At 46.2% G+C, this 22,111-nt stretch overlaps 2 protein-coding genes across 3 annotated transcripts in view; both read left to right on the plus strand.

The window, feature by feature from the left end:
• The window catches only part of LOC141094167 (uncharacterized), a 219,457-nt gene that overhangs the window by 72,593 nt on the left and 124,753 nt on the right, over positions 1-22,111 (plus strand). The window lies entirely within an intron of this gene.
• Positions 1-22,111, plus strand: part of LOC141094134 (uncharacterized) — a 51,602-nt gene that overhangs the window by 15,279 nt on the left and 14,212 nt on the right. The window contains exons 1-6 of one of the 2 annotated variants that reach the window (XM_073579869.1): positions 9,495-9,562; positions 15,632-15,781; positions 15,911-16,090; positions 16,173-16,296; positions 16,376-16,473; positions 16,673-16,763. In XM_073579869.1, coding sequence (XP_073435970.1) covers positions 9,536-9,562; positions 15,632-15,781; positions 15,911-16,090; positions 16,173-16,296; positions 16,376-16,473; positions 16,673-16,763 — 670 coding nt within the window. In that variant the 5' untranslated portion in view covers positions 9,495-9,535. Of the gene's footprint in view, positions 1-9,494; positions 9,563-15,631; positions 15,782-15,910; positions 16,091-16,172; positions 16,297-16,375; positions 16,474-16,672; positions 16,764-22,111 lie in introns of those variants that run through there. The other variant, XR_012233024.1, reaches the window with a different exon arrangement.

Here is a 22,111-nt window from a genome sequence, read left to right on the forward strand (position 1 = left end):
TTAGGCCATGTGCACTCGCTGCGGTTTTGTTGCGGTTCTGCTGCGGTTTTGGCCCTGCAGAACTGCAGCAGTTCCGCAGACATGGTACTTCACTGTGTTAGCCTATGGGTTTTCAAAACCGCAGTGCTCACGCTGCGGTTTTTTACCTGCGGAAAAGCTGCGTTTTTTTTTCCGCAGCATGTCAATTGTTTCTGCGGATTCTGCTGCGGTTTCACACCTTTAACATAGTAGAGGTGTGAAATCGCAGGGCAAAACCGCAGGCCAAACCGCAGCAAAACCGCAGGTCACTTTACGTGCATTTCCGCGGGAAAAAACCCGCAGGTGAATCCGCAGCGTGTGCACATACCCTTATAGTGCTCATCAATCTCAGTTTATCGTGCTCATTAGTCACTATATAGAGCTCATCAGTCACTGTATATAGAGCTCATCAGTCACTGTATATAGTGCTCATCAGTCACAGTATATAGTGCTCATCAGTTACTGTATATAGTGCCCATCAGTCACTGTATATAGAGCTCATCAGTCACTGCATATTGATCTCATCAGTCACAGTAAATAGTGCTCAGCACCCACTGTACTGTATATAGTGCTCATCAGTCATAGTATATAGTGCACATCAGTCACTGTATACAGTGCCCATCAGTCACTGTATATAGTGCCCTTCAGTCACTGTATATAGTGCCCTTCAGTCACTGTATATAGTGCCCATCAGTCACTGTATATAGAGCCCATCAATCTCTGCATATAGTGCTCATCAGTCACAGTATATAGTGCCCATCAGTCACTGTATACAGTGCCCATCAGTCTCTGTATGTAGTGTCCATCAGTCACTGTATATAGTGCTCATCGATCACTGTATATAGCGCTCATCAGTCACTGTATATAGCGCTCATCAGTCACTGTATATAGAGCCCATCAGTCTCTGTATATAGTGCTCATCAGTCACTGTATATGGAGCTCATCAGTCACTATATAGTGCACATCAGTCACTGTATATAGTGCTCATCAGTAAGTGTATATAGTGCTCATCAGCCACTGTATATAGTGCTCATCAGTCACAGTATATAGCGCTCAACAATCACTGCTTATAGTACTCATCAATCTCAGTATATAGTGCTCATTAGTCACTATATAGAGCTCATCAGTCACTGTATATAGTGCACATCAGTCACTGTATATAGTGCTCATCAGTCACTGTACATAGTGTTCATCAGTCACTGCTTATAGTGCTCATCAGTCACTGTATATAGCGCTCATCAGTCACTGTATATAGTGCACATCAGTCACTGTATATAGAGCTCATCAGTCACTGTATGTAGTGCTCATCAGACACTGTATATAGTGCTCATCAGTCTCTGTATATAGTGCTCTTCAGTCATAGAATATAGTGCACATCAGTCACTGTATACAGTGCCCATCAGTCACTGTATATAGTGCCCATCAGTCTCTGTATATAGTGCTCATCAGTCTCTGTATATAGTGCTCATCAGTCACAGTATATAGTGCTCATCAGTCACTGTATGTAGTGCTCATCAGTCACTGTATGTAGTGCCCATCAGTCACTGTATATAGTGCCCATCAGTCACTGTATATAGTGCCCATCAGTCAATGTATATAGAGCCCATCAGTCACTGTATATAGTGCTCATAAGTCACTGTATATAGTGCTCATTAGTCACTGTTTATAGTGCCCATTAGTCACTGTATATAGTGCACATCAGTCACTGTATATAGTGCTCATCAGTCACTGTATATAGTGCTCATCAGTCACTGTATATAGTGCTCATCAGTCACTGTATATAGTGCTCATCAGTCACAGTATATAGAGCTCATCAGTCACTATATAGCGCTCATCAGTCACTGTATATAGCGCTCATCAGTCACTGTATGTAGCGCCCATCAGTCACTGTATATAGCGCTCATCAGTCACTGTATATAGTGCTCATCAGTCACTGTATATAGTGCTCATCAGTCACAGTATATAGTGCTCATCAGTCACAGTATATAGTTCTCATCAGTCCCTGTATATAGTGCTCATCAGTCACTGTATATAGAGCTCATCAGTCACTGTATATAGTGCTCATCAGTCATAGTATATAGTGCACATCAGTCACTGAATATAGCGCTCATCAGTCACTGTATATAGTGCTCATTAGTCACTGTTTATAGTGTCCATCAGTCACTGTATATAGCGCTCATCAGCCACTGTATATAGTGCTCATCAGTCACAGTATATAGTGCTCATCAGTCACTGTATATAGTGTCCATCAGTCACAGTATATAGTGCTCATCAGTCACTGTATATAGTGCTCATCAGTCACTATATATAGAGCTCATCAGTCACAGTATATAGTACACATCAGTCACTGTATACAGTGCCCATCAGTCACTGTATACAGTGCCCATCAGTCACTGTATATAGTGCCCATCAGTCACTGTATATAGAGCCCATCAGTCTCTGTATATAGTGCTCATCAGTCACAGTATATTGTGCTCATCAGTCACTGTATAGGGCCCATCAGTCACTGTATATAACGCTCATCAGTCACTGTATATAGTGCCCATCTGTCACTGTATATAGTGCTCATCAGTCACAGTATATAGTGCTCATCAGCTACTGTATATAGTGTCTATCAGTCACTGTATATAGCGCTCATCAGCCACTGTATATAGTGCTCATTAGTCACAGTATATAGTGCTCATCAGTCACAGTATATAGTGCTCATCAGTCACTGTATATAGTGCTCATCAGTCACTGTATATAGAGCCCATCAGTCACAGTATATACTGCTCATCAGTCACAGTATATAGTGCTCATCAGTCACAGTATATAGTGCTCATCAGTCACAGTATATAGTGCTCATCAGTCAATGTATATAGCGCTCATCAGTCACTGTATATAGCGCTCATCAGTCACTGTATATAGCGCTCATCAGTCACAGTAAATAGCGCTCATCAGTCACTGTATATAGTGCTCATCAGTCACAGTATATAGTGCTCATCAGTCACTGTATATAGAGCTCATCAGTCACTGTATATAGAGCTCATCAGTCACTGTATATAGTGCTCATCAGTCACAGTATATAGTGCTCATCAGTCACAGTATATAGTGCTCATCAGTCACTGTATATAGTGCTCATCAGTCACTGAATATAGAGCTCATCAGTCACTGTATATAGTGCTCATCAGTCACTGTAGATAGTGTCCATCAGTCACTGTATATAGCGCTCATCAGTCACAGTAAATAGCGCTCATCAGTCACTGTATATAGTGCTCATCAGTCACAGTATATAGTGCTCATCAGTCCCTGTATATAGTGCTCATCAGTCACTGTATATAGAGCTCATCAGTCACTGTATATAGAGCTCATCAGTCACTGTATATAGTGCTCATCAGTCACAGTATATAGTGCTCATCAGTCACAGTATATAGTGCTCATCAGTCACTGAATATAGAGCTCATCAGTCACTGTATATAGTGCTCATCAGTCACTGTATATAGTGCTCATCAGTCACAGTATATAGTGCTCATCAGCTACTGTATATAGTGTCTATCAGTCACTGTATATAGCGCTCATCAGCCACTGTATATAGTGCTCATTAGTCACAGTATATAGTGCTCATCAGTCACAGTATATAGTGCTCATCAGTCACTGTATATAGTGCTCATCAGTCACTGTATATAGAGCCCATCAGTCACAGTATATACTGCTCATCAGTCACAGTATATAGTGCTCATCAGTCACAGTATATAGTGCTCATCAGTCACAGTATATAGTGCTCATCAGTCAATGTATATAGCGCTCATCAGTCACTGTATATAGCGCTCATCAGTCACTGTATATAGCGCTCATCAGTCACAGTAAATAGCGCTCATCAGTCACTGTATATAGTGCTCATCAGTCACAGTATATAGTGCTCATCAGTCCCTGTATATAGTGCTCATCAGTCACTGTATATAGAGCTCATCAGTCACTGTATATAGAGCTCATCAGTCACTGTATATAGTGCTCATCAGTCACAGTATATAGTGCTCATCAGTCACAGTATATAGTGCTCATCAGTCACTGTATATAGTGCTCATCAGTCACTGAATATAGAGCTCATCAGTCACTGTACATAGTGCTCATCAGTCACTGTAGATAGTGTCCATCAGTCACTGTATATAGCGCTCATCAGTCACTGTATATGGTGCTCATCAGTCACTGTATATAGCGCTCATCAGTCACTGTATATAGCGTTCATCAGTAACTGTATATAACGGTCATCAGTCACAGTATATAGTTCTCATCAGTCAGTCACTGTATATAGTGCTCATTAGTCTTTGTATATAGCGCTCATCAGTCACTGTATATAGTGCTCATCAGACACTCTATATAGCACTCATCAGTCACTGCATATAGTGCCCATCAGTCACTGCATATAGTGCCCATCAGTCACTGTATATAATGCTCATCAGTCACTGTATATAGCGGTCATCAGTCACAGTATATAGTGCTCATCAGTCACAGTATATAGTGCTCATCAGTCACTGTACATAGTGCTCATCAGACACTGTATATAGTGCTCATCAGTCACTGTATGTAGTGCTCATCAGTCACTGTATATAGTGCTCATCAGTCACTGTATATAGTGCTCATCAGACACTGTATATAGTGCTCATCAGACACTGTATATAGAGCTCATCAGTCACTGTATATAGCGCTCATCATTCACTGTATATAGCGCTCATCAGTCACTGTATATAGTTCTCATCAGTCACTGTATATAGTGCTCATCAGTCACTGTATATAGTGCTCATCAGTCACTGCATATAGTGCCCATCAGTCACTGTATATAGTGCCCATCAGTCACTGTATATAGTGCTCATCAGACACTGTATATAGTGCTCATCAGTCACTGTATATAGTGCTCATCAGACACTGTTTATAGTGCTCATCAGTCACTGTATATAGTGCTCATCATTCACTGTATATAGAGCTCATCAGTCACTGTATATAGCGCTCATCATTCACTGTATATAGCGCTCATCAGTCACTGTATATAGCGCTCATCAGTCACTGTATATAGCGCTCATCAGTCACTGCATATAGTGCCCATCAGTCACTGTATATAGCGGTCATCAGTCACAGTATATAGTGCTCATCAGTCACTGTATATAGTGCTCATCAGTCACTGTATATAGTGCTCATCAGTCACTGTATATAGTGCTCATCAGACACTGTATATAGTGCCCATCAATCACTGTATATAGTGCCCATCAGTCACTGTATATAGTGCTCATCAGTCACTGTATATAGTGCTCATCAGACACTGTGTATAGTGCTCATCAGACACTGTATATAGTGCTCATCAGTCACTGTATGTAGTGCTCATCAGTCACTGTATATAGTGCTCATCAGTCACTGTATATAGTGCTCATCAGTCACAGTATATAGTACCCATCAGTCACTGTATATAGCGCTCATCAGACACTGTATATAGCGCTCATCAGTCACTGGATATAGTGCTCATCAGTCACTGTATATAGCGCTCATCAGTCACTGTATATAGCGCTCATCAGTCACTGTATATAGTGCTCATCAGTCACTGTATATAGCGCGCATCAGTCACTGTATATAGCGCTCATCAGTCACTGTATATAGCGCCCATCTGTCACTGTATATAGTGCTCATCAGACACTGTATATAGTGCTCATCAGTCACTGTATATAGTGCCCATCAGTCACTGTATATAGCGCTCATCAGACACTGTATATAGAGCTCATCAGTCACTGTATATAGAGCTCATCATTCACTGTATATAGCGCTCATCAGTCACTGTATATAGTGCTCATCAGTCACTGTATATAGCGCTCATCAATCACTGTATATAGCGCTCATCAGACACTGTATATAGCGCTCATCAGTCACTGTATATAGCGCTCATCAGTCACAGTATATAGTGCTCATCAGTCACTGTATATAGTGCTCATCAGACACTGTATATAGTGCTCATCAGTCACTGTATATAGTGCTCATCAGACACTGTATATAGTGCTCATCAGTCACTGTATATAGTGCTCATCAGTCACTGTATATAGAGCTCATCAGTCACTGTATATAGTGCTCATCAGACACTGTATATAGTGCTCATCAGTCACTGTATATAGTGCTCATCAGACACTGTATATAGTGCTCATCAGTCACTGTATATAGTGCTCATCAGACACTGTATATAGCGCTCATCAGTCACTGTATATAGCGCTCATCAGTCACTGTATATAGCGCTCATCAGTCACTGTATATAGCGCTCATCAGTCACTGTATATAGCGCTCATCAATCACTGTATATAGCGCTCATCAGACACTGTATATAGAGCTCATCAGTCACTGTATATAGAGCTCATCAGTCACTGTATATAGTGCTCATCAGTCACTGTATATAGCGCTCATCAGTCACTGTATATAGCGCTCATCAGCCACTGTATATAGCGCTCATCAGTCACTGTACATAGTGCTCTTCAGTCACTGTATATAGCGCTCATCAGTCACTGTATATAGTGCTCATCAGACACTGTATATAGTGCTCATCAGTCACAGTATATAGTGCCCATCAGTCACAGTATATAGAGCTCATCAGTCACTGTATATAGTGCTCATCAGACACTGTATATAGTGCTCATCAGTCACTGTATATAGCGCTCATCAGTCACTGTATATAGCGCTCATCAGTCACAGTATATAGTGCCCATCAGTCACAGTATATAGTGCCCATCAGTCACTGTATATAGAGCTCATCAGTCAGTGTATATAGAGCTCATCAGTCACTGTATATAGCGCTCATCACTCACAGTATATAGTGCCCATCAGTCACAGTAGCGCTCATCAGTCAGTGTATATAGTGCTCATCAGTCACTGTATATAGTGCTCATCAGTCACTGTATATAGCGCTCATCAGTCACTGTATATAGTGCCCATCAGTCACAGTATATAGTGCTCATCAGTCACTGTATATAGTGCTCATCAGTCACTGTATATAGTGCTCATCAGACACTGTATATAGTGCTCATCAGTCACTGTATATAGTGCTGATCAGTCACTGTATATAGTGCTCATCAGTCACTGTATATAGTGCTCATCAGTCACTGTATATAGTGCTCATCAGACACTGTATATAGTGCTCATCAGTCACTGTATATAGTGCTCATCAGTCACTGTATATAGCGCTCATCACTCACAGTATATAGTGCCCATCAGTCACTGTATATAGCGCTCATCAGTCAGTGTATATAGTGCTCATCAGTCACTGTATATAGTGCTCATCAGTCACTGTATATAGCGCTCATCAGTCACTGTATATAGTGCCCATCAGTCACAGTATATAGTGCTCATCAGTCACTGTATATTGTGCTCATCAGTCACTGTATATAGTGCTCATCAGACACTGTATATAGTGCTCATCAGTCACTGTATATAGTGCTCATCAGTCACTGTATATAGCGCTCATCAGTCACTGTATATAGTGCTCATCAGTCACTGTATATAGCGCTCATCAATCACTGTATATAGCGCTCATCAGACACTGTATATAGAGCTCATCAGTCACTGTATATAGAGCTCATCAGTCACTGTATATAGTGCTCATCAGTCACTGTATATAGCGCTCATCAGTCACTGTATATAGCGCTCATCAGCCACTGTATATAGCGCTCATCAGTCACTGTACATAGTGCTCATCAGTCACTGTATATAGTGCTCATCAGACACTGTATATAGTGCTCATCAGTCACAGTATATAGTGCCCATCAGTCACTGTATATAGTGCTCATCAGACACTGTATATAGTGCTCATCAGACACTGTATATAGTGCTCATCAGTCACAGTATATAGAGCTCATCAGTCACTGTATATAGTGCTCATCAGACACTGTATATAGTGCTCATCAGTCACTGTATATAGCGCTCATCAGTCACTGTATATAGCGCTCATCAGTCACAGTATATAGTGCCCATCAGTCACAGTATATAGAGCTCATCAGTCAGTGTATATAGAGCTCATCAGTCACTGTATATAGCGCTCATCACTCACAGTATATAGCGCTCATCAGTCACTGTATATAGCGCTCATCAGTCAGTGTATATAGTGCTCATCAGTCACTGTATATAGCGCTCATCAGTCACTGTATATAGCGCTCATCAGTCACTGTATATAGTGCCCATCAGTCACAGTATATAGTGCTCATCAGTCACTGTATATAGTGCTCATCAGTCACTGTATATAGTGCTCATCAGACACTGTATATAGTGCTCATCAGTCACTGTATATAGTGCTCATCAGTCACTGTATATAGCGCTCATCAGTCACTGTATATAGTGCTCATCAGTCACTGTATATAGCGCTCATCAATCACTGTATATAGCGCTCATCAGACACTGTATATAGAGCTCATCAGTCACTGTATATAGAGCTCATCAGTCACTGTATATAGTGCTCATCAGTCACTGTATATAGCGCTCATCAGTCACTGTATATAGCGCTCATCAGTCACTGTACATAGTGCTCATCAGTCACTGTATATAGCGCTCATCAGACACTGTATATAGAGCTCATCAGTCACTGTATATAGAGCTCATCAGCCACTGTATATAGCGCTCATCAGCCACTGTATATAGCGCTCATCAGCCACTGTATATAGCGCTCATCAGTCACTGTACATAGTGCTCATCAGTCACAGTATATAGAGCTCATCAGTCAGTGTATATAGAGCTCATCAGTCACTGTATATAGCGCTCATCACTCACAGTATATAGTGCTATTCATTTACAGTATACAGTACAAAGGCGGCTCCGCTCCATACACCTAGTACATATAAACTCCACCTCATCCAGCACCATGACAACCAGCACAGTAGAAACCTGGATACCCTGAGCCCCTGATCATGTGACCCCTGACTCCTCCCCTCCTGTGACCTCATCACAGGTCCTGTGCGCACAGAGCAGCCATATATGTGGAGTGCAGCTCTACGGGTGGAGGTCGGTGCTGGAGGCTCCATTATTCTCTATGTGGAGTGCGGCTCTGCTGGTGGAGGTCGGTGCTGGAGGCTCCATTATTGTCTATGTGGAGTGCGGCTCTGCGGGTGGAGGTCGGTGCTGGAGGCCCCATTATTCTCTATGTGGAGTGCGGCTCTGCGGGTGGAGGTCGGTGCTGGAGGCTCCATTATTGTCTATGTGGAGTGCGGCTCTGCGGGTGGAGGTTGGTGCCGGAGGCTCCATTATTCTCTATGTGGAGTGTGGCTCTGCGGGTGGAGGTCGGTGCTGGAGGCTCCATTATTGTCTATGTGGAGTGCGGCTCTGCGGGTGGAGGTCGGTGCTGGAGGCTCCATTATTCTCTATGTGGAGTGCGGCTCTGCTGGTGGAGGTCGGTGCCGGAGGCTCCATTATTCTCTATGTGGAGTGTGGCTCTGCGGGTGGAGGTCGGTGCTGGAGGCTCCATTATTGTCTATGTGGAGTGCGGCTCTACGGGTGGAGGTCGGTGCTGGAGGCTCCATTATTCTCTATGTGGAGTGCGGCTCTGCTGGTGGAGGTCGGTGCCGGAGGCTCCATTATTCTCTATGTGGAGTGCGGCTCTGCGGGTGGAGGTCGGTGCTGGAGGCTCCATTATTGTCTATGTGGAGTGCGGCTCTGCGGGTGGAGGTTGGTGCCGGAGGCTCCATTATTCTCTATGTGGAGTGCGGCTCTGCGGGTGGAGGTAGGTGCTGGAGGCTCCATTATTCTCTATGTGGAGTGCGGCTCTGCGGGTGGAGGTCGGTGCTGGAGGCTCCATTATTCTCTATGTGGAGTGTGGCTCTGCGGGTGGAGGTCGGTGCTGGAGGCTCCATTATTCTCTATGTGGAGTGTGGCTCTGCGGGTGGAGGTCAGTGCTGGAGGCCCCATTATTCTCTATGTGGAGTGCGGCTCTGCGGGTGGAGGTCGGTGTTGGAGGCTCCATTATTCTCTAGGTGGAGTGCGGCTCTGCGGGTGGAGGTCGGTGCTGGAGTCTCCATTATTCTCTATGTGGAGTGTGGCACTGCGGGTGGAGGTCGGTGCCGGAGTCTCCATTATTCTCTATGTGTAGTGCGGCTCTGCGGGTGGAGGTCGGTGCAGGAGGCTCCATTATTCTCTAGGTGGAGTTCGGCTCTGCGGGTGGAGGTCGGTGCTGGAGGCTCCATTATTCTCTATGTGGAGTGCGGCACTGCGGGTGGAGGTCGGTGCTGGAGGCTCCATTATTCTCTATGTGGAGTGCGGCTCTGCGGGTGGAGGTCGGTGCTGGAGGCTCCATTATTCTCTATGTGGAGTGCGGCTCTGCGGGTGGAGGTCGGTGCTGGAGGCTCCATTATTCTCTATGTGGAGTGTGGCTCTGCGGGTGGAGGTCGGTGCTGGAGGCTCCATTATTCTCTATGTGGAGTGCGGCTCTGCGGGTGGAGGTCGGTGCTGGAGGCTCCATTATTCTCTATGTGGAGTGCGGCTCTGCGGGTGGAGGTCGGTGCTGGAGGCTCCATTATTCTCTATGTGGAGTGCGGCTCTGCGGGTGGAGGTCGGTGCTGGAGGCTCCATTATTCTCTATTTGGAGTGTGGCTCTGCGGGTGGAGGTAAGTGCTGGAGGCTCCATTATTCTCTATGTGGAGTGCGGCTCTGCGGGTGGAGGTCGGTGCTGGAGGCTCCATTATTCTCTGTGGAGTGCGGCTCTGCGGGTGGAGGTCGGTGCTGGAGGCTCCATTATTCTCTATGTGGAGTGCGGCTCTGCGGGTGGAGGTCGGTGCTGGAGGCTCCATTATTCTCTATGTGGAGTGCGGCTCTGCGGGTGGCGGTCGGTGCTGGAGGCTCCATTATTCTCTATGTGGAGTGCGGCTCTGCGGGTGGAGGTCGGTGCCGGAGGCTCCATTATTCTCTATTATTTTTATTATTATGTATTTATATAGCACCATTGATTCCATGGTGCTGTACATGAGAAGGGGTTACATACAAATTACAGATATCACTTACTTACAGTAAATAAGCTAACATTCACAGACTGATACCGAGGGGAGAGGATCCTGCCCTTTCGGGCTTACATGCTACAGGATGGTGGGGAAGGAGACAGTAGGTCGGTGGGTTGCAGCAGTTGTGGTGTTGGTTGAGGTGATATCTCCGGTAGTGGTGAGAGAGGAGGTAGCGGGGTCATTGCTGGCTGTAGGCTTTCTTGAAGAGGTGGGTTTTCAGGTTCCGTCTGAAGGATCCAAATGTGGTTGATAGTCGGACTTGTTGGGGCAAAGAATTTCAGAGAATAGGGGCTATTCGGGAGAAGTCTTGGAGGCGGTTGGGTGAGGAGCGAATAAGTGTGGAGGAGAGAAGGAAGTCTTGGGAGGATCGGAGATTACGTGAGGGAAGGTATCGGGAGATTAGTTCAGAGACATATGGGGGAGACAGGTTAAAGATGGCCTTGTAGGTCAGTATTAGTAATTTGAATTGGATACGCTGAGGGAATGGGAGCCAGTGAAGAGATTTACAGAGGGGAGTAGCGAGGAGAGAAATGAATTAGTCGGGCGGCAGGGTTAAAGATGGACTGGAGAGGTGCGAGGGTGTTAGCAGGGAGACCCCTGAAAAGGATGTTGCAGTAGTCGAGGCAGGAGATGATGAGGGCATGCACAAGCATTTTAGTAGATTGAGGGTTGAGGAAAGGACGGATTCTGGAAATATTTTTGAGCTGGAGGGGACAGGAGGTAGAAAGAGCTTGGATGTGCGGTTTGAAGGACAGGGCAGAGTCAAAGGTTACTCCGAGGCAGCGGACTTCGGGTACTGGGGAAAGTGTGATGTCATTAATTGTTATAGCTATGTCAGGTAAGGAAGATCTGTGAGATGGAGGAAAGATGATGAGTTCAGATTTGTCTGCATTGAGTTTGAGGAAGCGAGAGGAGAAGGAGGATATGGCTGATAGACACTCTGGGATTCTGGACAGCAGAGAGGTGACGTCTGGGCCAGAGAGGTAGATCTGAGTGTCATCAGCATAAAGGTGGTAGTGGAATCCGTGGGACTTTATGAGTTGCCCCAGACCAAGTGTATAGATTGAGAAGAGTAGGGGTCCTAAAACAGAGCCTTGGGAGACTCCAACAGAAAGAGGGTGGGATGAGGAGGTGGTGTGGGACTGGGAGACGCTGAATGTGCGGTTGGAAAGGTATGAGGAGATCCAGGATAGGGCAAGGCCTTTGATGCCGAAGGAGGAGAGGATCTATAGTAGGAGGCAGTGGTTAACTGTGTCAAATGCAGCGGACAGGTCTAGAAGCAGGAGTATAGAATATTGTCCATTTGATTTGGCTGTAAGTAGGTCGTTCGTAATTTTGGTCAGGGCTGTCTCAGTGGAGTGATGGGGGCGGAAACCAGATTGTAGATTGTCAAAGAGCAAATTAGATGATAGGTGGGAGGAAAGTTCTGTTCCAGGAGTTTGGAAGCGAATGGAAGCAATGATATTGGGCGATAGCTGGACATAGCGGTTGGGTCGAGGGTTGGCTTTTTAAGGATAGGCGTGATTGTGGCATGCTTGAAAGCAGAAGGGAAGGTACCGGACGTTAGTGATAGGTTGAAGAGGTGGGTTAGGGATGGGATAAGTGTGGTGGTGAGGTTGGGGATGAGGTGGGATGGGATCAAGTGCACACGTTGTGAGGTGCGATTTGGAGAAGAGGCGATTAAGCTCCCCTTCAGTGATGTTGGAGAGTGAGGTTATGGGGTTTGGGCATTGGTCTGGTATACAAAGGGGTTGTGGTGGTTGAATGATGAAGACTTGCCTTGTTTGGTCAATCTTGTCAATCATTTCTCTATGTGGAGTGCGGCTCTGCGGGTGGAGGTAGGTGCTGGAGGCTCCATTATTCTCTATGTGGAGTGTGGCTCTGCGGGTGGAGGTCGGTGCTGGAGGCTCCATTATTCTCTATGTGGAGTGCGGCTCTGCGGGTGGAGGTCTGTGCCGGAGGCTCCATTTTTCTCTATGTGGAGTGCGGCTCTGCGGGTGGAGGTCGGTACTGGAGGCTCCATTATTCTCTATGTGGAGTGCGGCTCTGCGGGTGGAGGTAAGTGCCGGAGGCTCCATTATTCTCTGTGGAGTGCGGCTCTGCGGGTGGAGGTCGGTGCTGGAGGCTCCATTATTCTCTATTTGGGGTGCGGCTCTGCGGGTGGAGGTCGGTGCTGGAGGCTCCATTATTCTCTATGTGGAGTGTGGCTCTGCGGGTGGAGGTCTGTGCCGGAGGCTCCATTATTCTCTATGTGGAGTGCGGCTCTGCAGGTGGAGGTCGGTACTGGAGGCTCCATTATTCTCTATATGGAGTGCGGCTCTGCGGGTGGAGGTCGGTGCTGGAGGCTCCATTATTCTCTATGTGGAGGGCGGCTCTGCGGGTGGAGGTAAGTGCCGGAGGCTCCATTATTCTCTATGTGGAGTGCGGCTCTGCGGGTGGAGGTAGGTGCCGGAGGCTCCATTATTCTCTATGTGGAGTGCGGCTCTGCGGGTGGAGGTAGGTGCCGGAGGCTCCATTATTCTCTGTGTGGAGTGCGGCTCTGCGGGTGGAGGTCGGTACTGGAGGCTCCATTATTCTCTATGTGGAGTGCGGCTCTGCAGGTGGAGGTCGGTGCCGGAGGCTCCATTATTCTCTATGTGGAGTGTGGCTCTGCAGGTGGAGGTCGGTGCCGGAGGCTCCATTATTCTCTGTGGAGTGCGGCTCTGCGGGTGGAGGTAGGTGCCGGAGGCTCCATTATTCTCTATGTGGAGTGCGGCTCTGCGGGTGGAGGTAGGTGCTGGAGGCTCCATTATTCTCTATGTGGAGTGCGGCTCTGCGGGTGGAGGTCGGTGCCGGAGGCTCCATTATTCTCTATGTGGAGTGCGGCTCTGCGGGTGGAGGTAGGTGCCGAAGGCTCCATTATTCTCTATGTGGAGTGCGGCTCTGTGGGTGGAGGTCGGTGCTGGAGCCTCCATTATTCTCTATTTGGAGTGCGGCTCTGCGGGTGGAGGTCGGTGCTGGAAGCTCCATTATTCTCTATGTGGAGTGTGGCTCTGTGGGTGGAGGTCAGTGCTGGAGACTCCATTATTCTCTATGTGGAGTGCGGCTCTGTGGGTGGAGGTCGGTGCCGGAGGCTCCATTATTCTCTATGTGGAGTGTGGCTCTGCGGGTGGAGGTCGGTGCTGGAGGCTCCATTATTTTCTATGTGGAGTGCGGCTCTGCGGGTGGAGGTCGGTGCTGGAAGCTCCATTCTCTATGTGGAGTGCGGCTCTGCGGGTGGAGGTCGGTGCTGGAGGCTCCATTATTCTCTATGTGGAGTGCAGCTCTGTGGGTGGAGGTCGGTACCGGAGGCTCCATTATTCTCTATGTGGAGTGCGGCTCTGCGGGTGGAGGTCGGTGCCGGAGGCTCCATTATTCTCTATGTGGAGTGCGGGTGGAGGTCGGTGCTGAAGGCTCCATTATTCTCTATGTGGAGTGCGGCTCTGCGGGTGGAGGTCGGTGCCGGAGGCTCCATTATTCTCTGTGGAGTGCGGGTGGAGGTCGGTGCTGAAGGCTCTATTATTCTCTATGTTGAGTGTGGCTCTGCGGGTGGAGGTCGGTGCCGGAGGCTCCATTATCCTCTATGTGGAGTGCGGCTCTGCGGGTGGAGGTCGGTGCTGGAGGCTCCATTATTCTCTATGTGGAGTGCGGCTCTGCGGGTGGAGGTAGGTGCTGGAGGCTCCATTATTCTCTATGTGGAGTGCGGCTCTGCGGGTGGAGGTCGGTGCTGGAGGCTCCATTATTCTCTATGTGGAGTGCGGCTCTGCGGGTGGAGGTCGGTGTCGGAGGCCCCTTTATGGAGGTGACAGAAAGTCTGTTTAGTCTCTTTAGCTTCATAGTATCAGCTCTAATCCAATGGTGAGAGAGCGATTTACCCTGAGGAGTCACAAATTGTGGGGTTGTTATAAAATGTAATATTTGGGGGTTTTGTGTTGTCTCCTTATAAGAATCACATAGTACGGGGCCCCATACTCAGTGTAATGTTCCCACAGTGCTGTGTTTTTTGGTGTTTTTCATGTAATAGACGGAAGCCTACAGGAAAATTCTTAAAAAACCCTGTACATGGGAGATATTATCATCACATAGCACCAGTCTTGTTCTTTCAAAAAATCATTTCTAAAAGCCTCAATCTTCTGTTTGTGAATCAGAGCTGAGATCTTACATGATAGAAGATTCCAGTGCGGGGAAGACGGGAAACCTTCATATAGACGGCCGGTGGGGATGGAGTCAGTGACGGACTCTGGACAAATCTGTTTCTAGAGCCGTAGTAGAAGATGAAGATGTCGTCCTCATCATGAAGTAGTTATTTCTCCTGTCACGTGTAATGAATATCTCCTGCAGTATTGCTAATGCCGATTCCAGTGTCGGGAAATGAGACGAGAATTAGCGTTATGGAAGATGAGTCTATGAGGAACGTATTCAGCTGCCGACTCCGAGGGAGAAACTGCTTGTTGTCTGTGGCCTAAATATATAGGTTTTATTAGTAGATGTAAAGAAGGAAACTAAATACTGTAAAATAATAAATCTCCTCATATGTTTCCCTTATTATCTCCAGTAATTGTATTATTACACAGGATTTTTATGATGTTACATCGGCTCATCTTCTTCTCATTCAGGTGTCTACAATATCGGATCTTCTCAGTGAAGATCTTCTATATAAGAGAATTTTCCTGATTTACCCATCAAAGATGGATATGGACAGAGACAAGATGGCGGAGAGGATATTACACCTCACCCTAGAGATCCTCTTCCGTCTTACTGGAGAGGTGAGAGATTCTGATGATGTCACATTACATCATTCTTATCTATGGGAATAACAGATGGACAGAACTGGAGAGGTGAGGACTCTGGAAATGTCTGTAGTGAGATTTATTAATGTGTCTCTCCATAACCAGGATTACACAGTAGTGAAGAAGACCTCTAGTGAGCGCTGCCAGGCCCCTGTGTCTGAGGGATGGGCAAGACTCCAGAGCTCAATCACGGGGCCTCCACCTCACTCCCTGATATATGAGGACATCAATGAGCAGAAGATCCTAGAACTCACCTACAAGATGATTGAGCTGCTGACTGGAGAGGTGACACTGCTGGGAATGTTGGGACATTATATAGTAATGCTAAGAAGGGATCGGGGGATGACGGTATCTTTGTATGTGTCAGGTTCCTATAAGGTGTCAGGATGTCTCCATCTATTTCTCCATGGTGGAGTGGGATTATTTAGAAGGACACAAAGATGTGTACAAGGACGTCATGATGGAGGTTCCCCAGCCCCTCACATCACCAGGTAATAGGACTAAATACACATGGCCTATAATTATCTGCATGTAAAGAATGAATTCAGTCCCTGTATGTGTTTTCTCCAGTTCTATCCAGTAAGAAGACAACACCAGAGAGATGTCCCCGTCCTCTTCTTCCAGAGGACTGTAAACAAGAAGATCTCAATGTTCCTCAGGATCATCAGGTAGATGGAGAGAAGGTGTCATGAGATCTCCCCTATGATGTGTAGACGGCTGTGAAGGTCTTGTGCTCAGTTTTGTTTTATCCACCAGTATTATATGTTTTATACTTGTGTAATGAGAACGGTGGAGATGACAGGATTAGAGCTGATCATAGATGGGACTTCTCCATCTGTCTGTGACTTTTTACAATATTTATTTTAGGGTGAAAATCTGACCCATATTAATACTACAGAGACATATGTGAGGATTGATGAGCCGTGTAAAGAGGAGATTACTACTTATAACCGGTCAGGTGAGTAGTAACCACAAAATATAGAGAGGTCAGAAATTTTTCTCAGCCACCGGCTGTGGCGGCTTTTTCGATGGTGTAGTCCGATGTTAGCACCAAGCCGGATTCCCGGCATGTCAGCTCACTCACTCGTGCTGCAGTTGGTTCCTCTCTTCCTCATGCTCCCATCAGCACTTCCACATGGATCTCTGGCCATGTTCTAAGGGCACGCGCGCGCCCGCCCTCTTAACCCCTTCACGACCAATGACGCCACATAGGCGTCATGAAACCTGGTTCAAATCTGACCAGTGATGCCTATGTGGCGTCATGACTTCAAAGCCCCCCTGCGGGTCGGGTGACCGGGGTCACTGAAAGGTCACCCGACCCGCAGATACAGGGGGCTTTGTAATTCACCACAGGGGGCGTGCCTTCGCCCCCACGTGGCTACGATCGCTCTGATTGGCTGTTAAAAGTGAAACAGCCAATCAGAGCGATAGTAATATTTCATCAATGAAAATTGATGAAATATTACAATCCAGCCATGTCCGATGCTGCTGTAGCATCGGACATGGCTGGAGACACCGATTCCACCCCCCCCCCCCCCACCGGCGATCGCCCCCCCGCAACTGAATGACAGCGGCGATCTGCCGCCGCTGTCATCATCTGCCCCCCTCCCATTCCCTCTGCTCCCCGCCAGCCTCCGATCCCCCCCCCGGTACCTCCGGTGTCCCCCCGTCCCTCCCGGTGTCCCTCGGGTCCGGGTGATGGGCGCCGCCATCTTTGAAAATGGCGGGCGCATGCGCAGTGTGCCCGCCCGAATCTGCCGGCTGCAGATTCCATTCTTTCATTTTGATCACTCTCACAGTAATCAAAATGAAAGAAAAAGTAAATAAACCCCCCGATTATCACCCCCATAGGTAGGCAGAACTAATAAAATAAAGATATTTTTTTTTTTTTTTCCATTAGGGTTAGGGTTAGGGTTGAAAAGAGGGTTAGGGTTAGGGTTAAAAAGAGGGTTAGGGTTAGGGTTGAAAAGAGGGTTAGGGTTGGAAAGAGGGTTAGGGTTAGGATTGGAAAGAGGGTTAGGGTTGGAATTAGGGTTAGGGTTGGAATTAGGGTTAGGGTTGGAATTAGGGTTAGGGTTGGAATTAGGGTTAGGCTTGTGGTTAGGGTTATGGTTAGGGTTGGGATTAGGGTTCGGGGTCTGTTGGGGTTAGGGTTATGGTTAGGGTTGGAATTAGGGTTAGGGATGTGTTGGGGTTAGGGCTGTGGTTAGGGGTGTGTTGGGGTTAGGGCTGGAGTTAGAATTGAGGGGTTTCCACTGTTTAGGCACATCAGGGGGTCACCAAACGCGACATGGTGCAACCATTGATTCCAGCCAATTTTGCGTTCAAAAAGTTAAACGGTGCTTCCTCCCTTCCAAGCCCCGACGTGTGCCCAAACAGTGGTTTACCCCAACATATGGGGTATCAGCGTACTCAGGAAAAATTGCACAACAACTTTGGGGGTCTAATTTCTCCTGGTACCCTTGGGAAAATAAAAAATTGAGGGCTAAAAAAATATTTTTGTGGAAAAATTTTTTTTTATAATTTTCACGTCTCTGCGTTATAAACTTCTGTGAAGCACTTGGGGTTCCAAAGTGCTCACCAGGCATCTAGATAAGTTACTTGGGAGGTCTAGTTTCCAAAATGGGGTCACTTGTGGGGGGTTTCTATTGTTTAGGCACATCAGGGGCTCTGCAAACGTTATGACGACCGCAGACCATTCCATCAAAGTCTGCATTTCAAAACGCCACTACTTCCATTCCGAGCCCTTACGTGTGCCCAAACAATAGTTCCCCCCCATATATGGGGCACCAGCGTACTCAGGACAAACTGTACAACAACTTTTGGGGTCCAATTTATCCTGCTACCCTTGTGAAAAAAAAAATTGCTGGCTAAAAATCATTTTTTGGAGGAAAAAAAAATATTTTTTATTTTCACGTCTCTGCGTTCTAAACTTCTGTGAAGCACTTGGGGGTTCAAGGTGCTTACCACACATCTAGATAAGTTCCTTAGGGGGTCTAGTTTCCAAAATGGGGTCACTTGTGGGGGGGTTCCACAGTTTAGGTACATCAGGGGTTCTGCAAATGTAACATGATGCCCGCAGACCATTCCATCAAAGTCAGCATTTCATAATGTCACTACTTCCCTTCCGAGCCCCGACGTGTACCCAAACAGTGGTCCCCACCCACATATGAGGTATCAGCGTACTCAGAACAAACTGGACAACAACTTTTGGGGCCAATTTATCCTGCTACCCCTGTGAAAAAAAAATTGCTGGCTAAAAATCATTTTTTTTTTTGTGGAAAAAAAAATATTTTTTATTTTCACGGCTCTGCGTTATAAACTTCTGTGAAGCGCTTGGGGGTTCAAGGTGCTCACCACACATCTAGATAAGTTCCTTGGGGGGTCTAGTCTCCAAAATTGGGTCACTTGTGGGGGGGTTCCACAGTTTAGGTACATCAGGGGCTCTGCAAATGTAACATGACGCCCGCAGACCATTCCATCAAAGTCAGCATTTCAAAATGTCACTACTTCCCTTCCGAGCCCCGACGTGTGCCCAAACAGTGGTTCCCCCCCACATGTGGGGTACCAGCGTACTCAGGACAAACTGGACAACAAATTTTGGGGTCTAATTTATCCTGGTACCCTTGTGAAAATAAAAAATTGCGCACTAAAAAATAATTTTTTGAGGGGAAAAAAATTTTTTTTTTTATTTTCACGGCTCTGCGTCATAAACTTTTGTGAAGCACTTGAGGGTTCAAGGTGCTCACTACACATCTAGATAAGTTCCTTAGGGGGTCTAGTTTCCAAAATGGGGTCATTTGTGGGGGAGCTCCAATGTTTAGGCACACAGTGGCTCTCCAAACACAACATGGTGTCCGCTAACGATTGGAAGTAATTTTGCATTTTAAAAAGTCAAATGGCGCTCCTTCCCTTCTGAGCCCTGCCGTGTGCCCAAACAGTGGTTCCCCCCCACATATGGGGTACCAGCGTACTCAGGACAAACTGGACAACAAGATTTGTGGTCCAATTTCTCCTGTTAGCCTTGTGAAAATTAAAAATAGTGTGCTAAAAATCATTTTTGAGGAAAAAAAAATATTTTTTATTTTCACTGCTCTGTGTTATAAACTTTTGTGAAGCACTTGGGGGTTCAAAGTGCTCCCTACACGTCTAGATAAGTTCCTTAGGGGGTCTAGTTTCCAAAATGGGGTCACTTGTGGGGGAGCTCCAATGTTTAGGTGCACAGGGGCTCTCCAAATGCGACATGGTGTCCGATAACGATTGGAGCTAATTTTCCATTCAAAAAGTCAAATGGTGCTCCTTGCCTTCCGGGCCATGCCGTGCACCCAAACAGTGGTTTATGACCACATATGAGGTATCTGTGCACTCAGGAGAAATTGCTCAACACATTTTAGGATCCATTTTATCCTGTTGCCCATGTGAAAATGAAAAAACTGAGGCTAAAAGAAAATTTTTGTGAAAAAAAAGTGTTTTTTTTTTTTTTTTTTTACAGATCAATTTGTGAAGTACCTTGGGGTTCAAAGTGATCACTATGTATCTAGATAAGTTCCTTGGGGGGTCTAGTTTCCAAAATGGGGTCACTTGTGGAGGAGCTCCAATGTTTATGCACACAGGGGCTCTCCAAACACGACATGGCAGCCGCTAAATATTCCAGCATATTTTCCATTCAAAAAGTCAAATGGCGCTCCTTCCCTTCTGAGCCGTGCCGTGCGCCCAAACAGTGGTTTATGACCACATATGAGGTATCGTTGTACTCCGGAGAAATTGCCCAACAAATTTTAGCATCCATTTTATCCTGTTTCCCATGTGAAAATGAAAAAAATTGATGCTAAAAGAAAATTTTTGTTGGAAAAATTAAAATGTCCATTTTTTCTTTCCACATTGCTTTAGTTCCTGTGAAACACCTGAAGGGTTAATAATCTTCTTGAATGTAGTTTTGAGTAGCTTGAGGGGTGCAGTTTTTAGAATGGTGTAACTTTTGGGTATTTTCTGCCATATAGACCCCTCAAAGTGACTTCAAATGTGAGGTGGTCCCTAAAAAAAATGGTTTTGTAAATTTTATTGTAAAAATGAGAAATCGCTGGTTAACTTTTAACCCTTATAACTTCCTAACAAAAAAATATTTTGTTTCCAAAATTGTGCTGATGTAAAGTAGACATATGGGAAATGTTATTTATTAACTATTTTGTGTCACATAACTCTCTGGTTTAACAGAATAAAAATTCAAAATTTGAAAATTGCAAAATTTTCTAAATTTTCACCAAATTTCTGATTTTTTTGACAAATAAACGCAAAAATTATCAACCTAAATTTACCACTAACATGAAGCCCAATATGTCACGAAAAAACAATCTCAGAATCGCTAGGATCCATTGAAGCGTTCCTGAGTTATTACCTCATAAAGGGACACTGGTCAGAATTGCAAAAAATGGCCTGGTCATTAAGGTCAAAATAGGCTTGGTCATGAAGGGGTTAAAGGACCAGCGTGTGCACTTGCTATTTCCTCCCCAGCCAATGGTTTTGAGGCATTATGTGTATATTGCTTCCTCTCCACTGGGGAGGTGTCCGAGCAACCTACCTGTTTCAGTCTATGTTATGTAAGGTCGCATACCAGTACAAATCCTGTCTGCTGCACTGTGAAGCTAATCCCTCCTGCTGCACTCTGAAGCCAATCCTGCCTGCTGTACACTGAAGCAAATCCTGTTTGCTGCACTCTGAATCAAAACTTGCCTACTGCACTCTGGCACAAACTCTTTCAGCTGCACTCTGATACAAGCTCTGCCTGCTGCTCGATCCAGTCAGCCCTTTGGGTCCAGCTGCTGTACGACCGTTAGTCTGCCCTGGAGTGGCACCTGGCGTTCATCGGGAGCCAAGTCTAATCTCACCATCAGATGCTTTAGTGAATAGCCAGGTGATCGCTTAGTCATGTCCCTCCAGGCTCTCCGCAGTTCGTGGCACAGTAGTTCCACAAACCACAACCGTGACAGTTTGCTCAGGCCATGGATCCCGCTGGACCCCGGACCCTGCCCGTATGGACCATGTACCAGGAGCTTTGCCGACAGAAGAACGCACAGGAAGAGCTGTCCACACAGTTGCAGGCCTTAAACATCCCTCCAGAGTACCAGCATCTCGAAACAGCCATGTCTCCTCCAGAGACTTCCCAGACAATTTGCTTAGTTCAAGATCTTGGCCACTGACTCGCGGCCCCACCACGCTTTGACGGTAATCCGAAGCTCTGCCATGGGTTCATCAACCTGGAATGGCTACGTTTTAAGCTTCTTCCGCACCATTTCCTGCTGGATCGAG

The sequence above is a fragment of the Dendrobates tinctorius genome, unplaced genomic scaffold, assembly GCF_039654945.1.
Source record: "Dendrobates tinctorius isolate UK_male_01 unplaced genomic scaffold, ASM3965494v1 ptg000063l, whole genome shotgun sequence".
Classification (NCBI taxonomy): domain Eukaryota; kingdom Metazoa; phylum Chordata; class Amphibia; order Anura; family Dendrobatidae; genus Dendrobates; species Dendrobates tinctorius.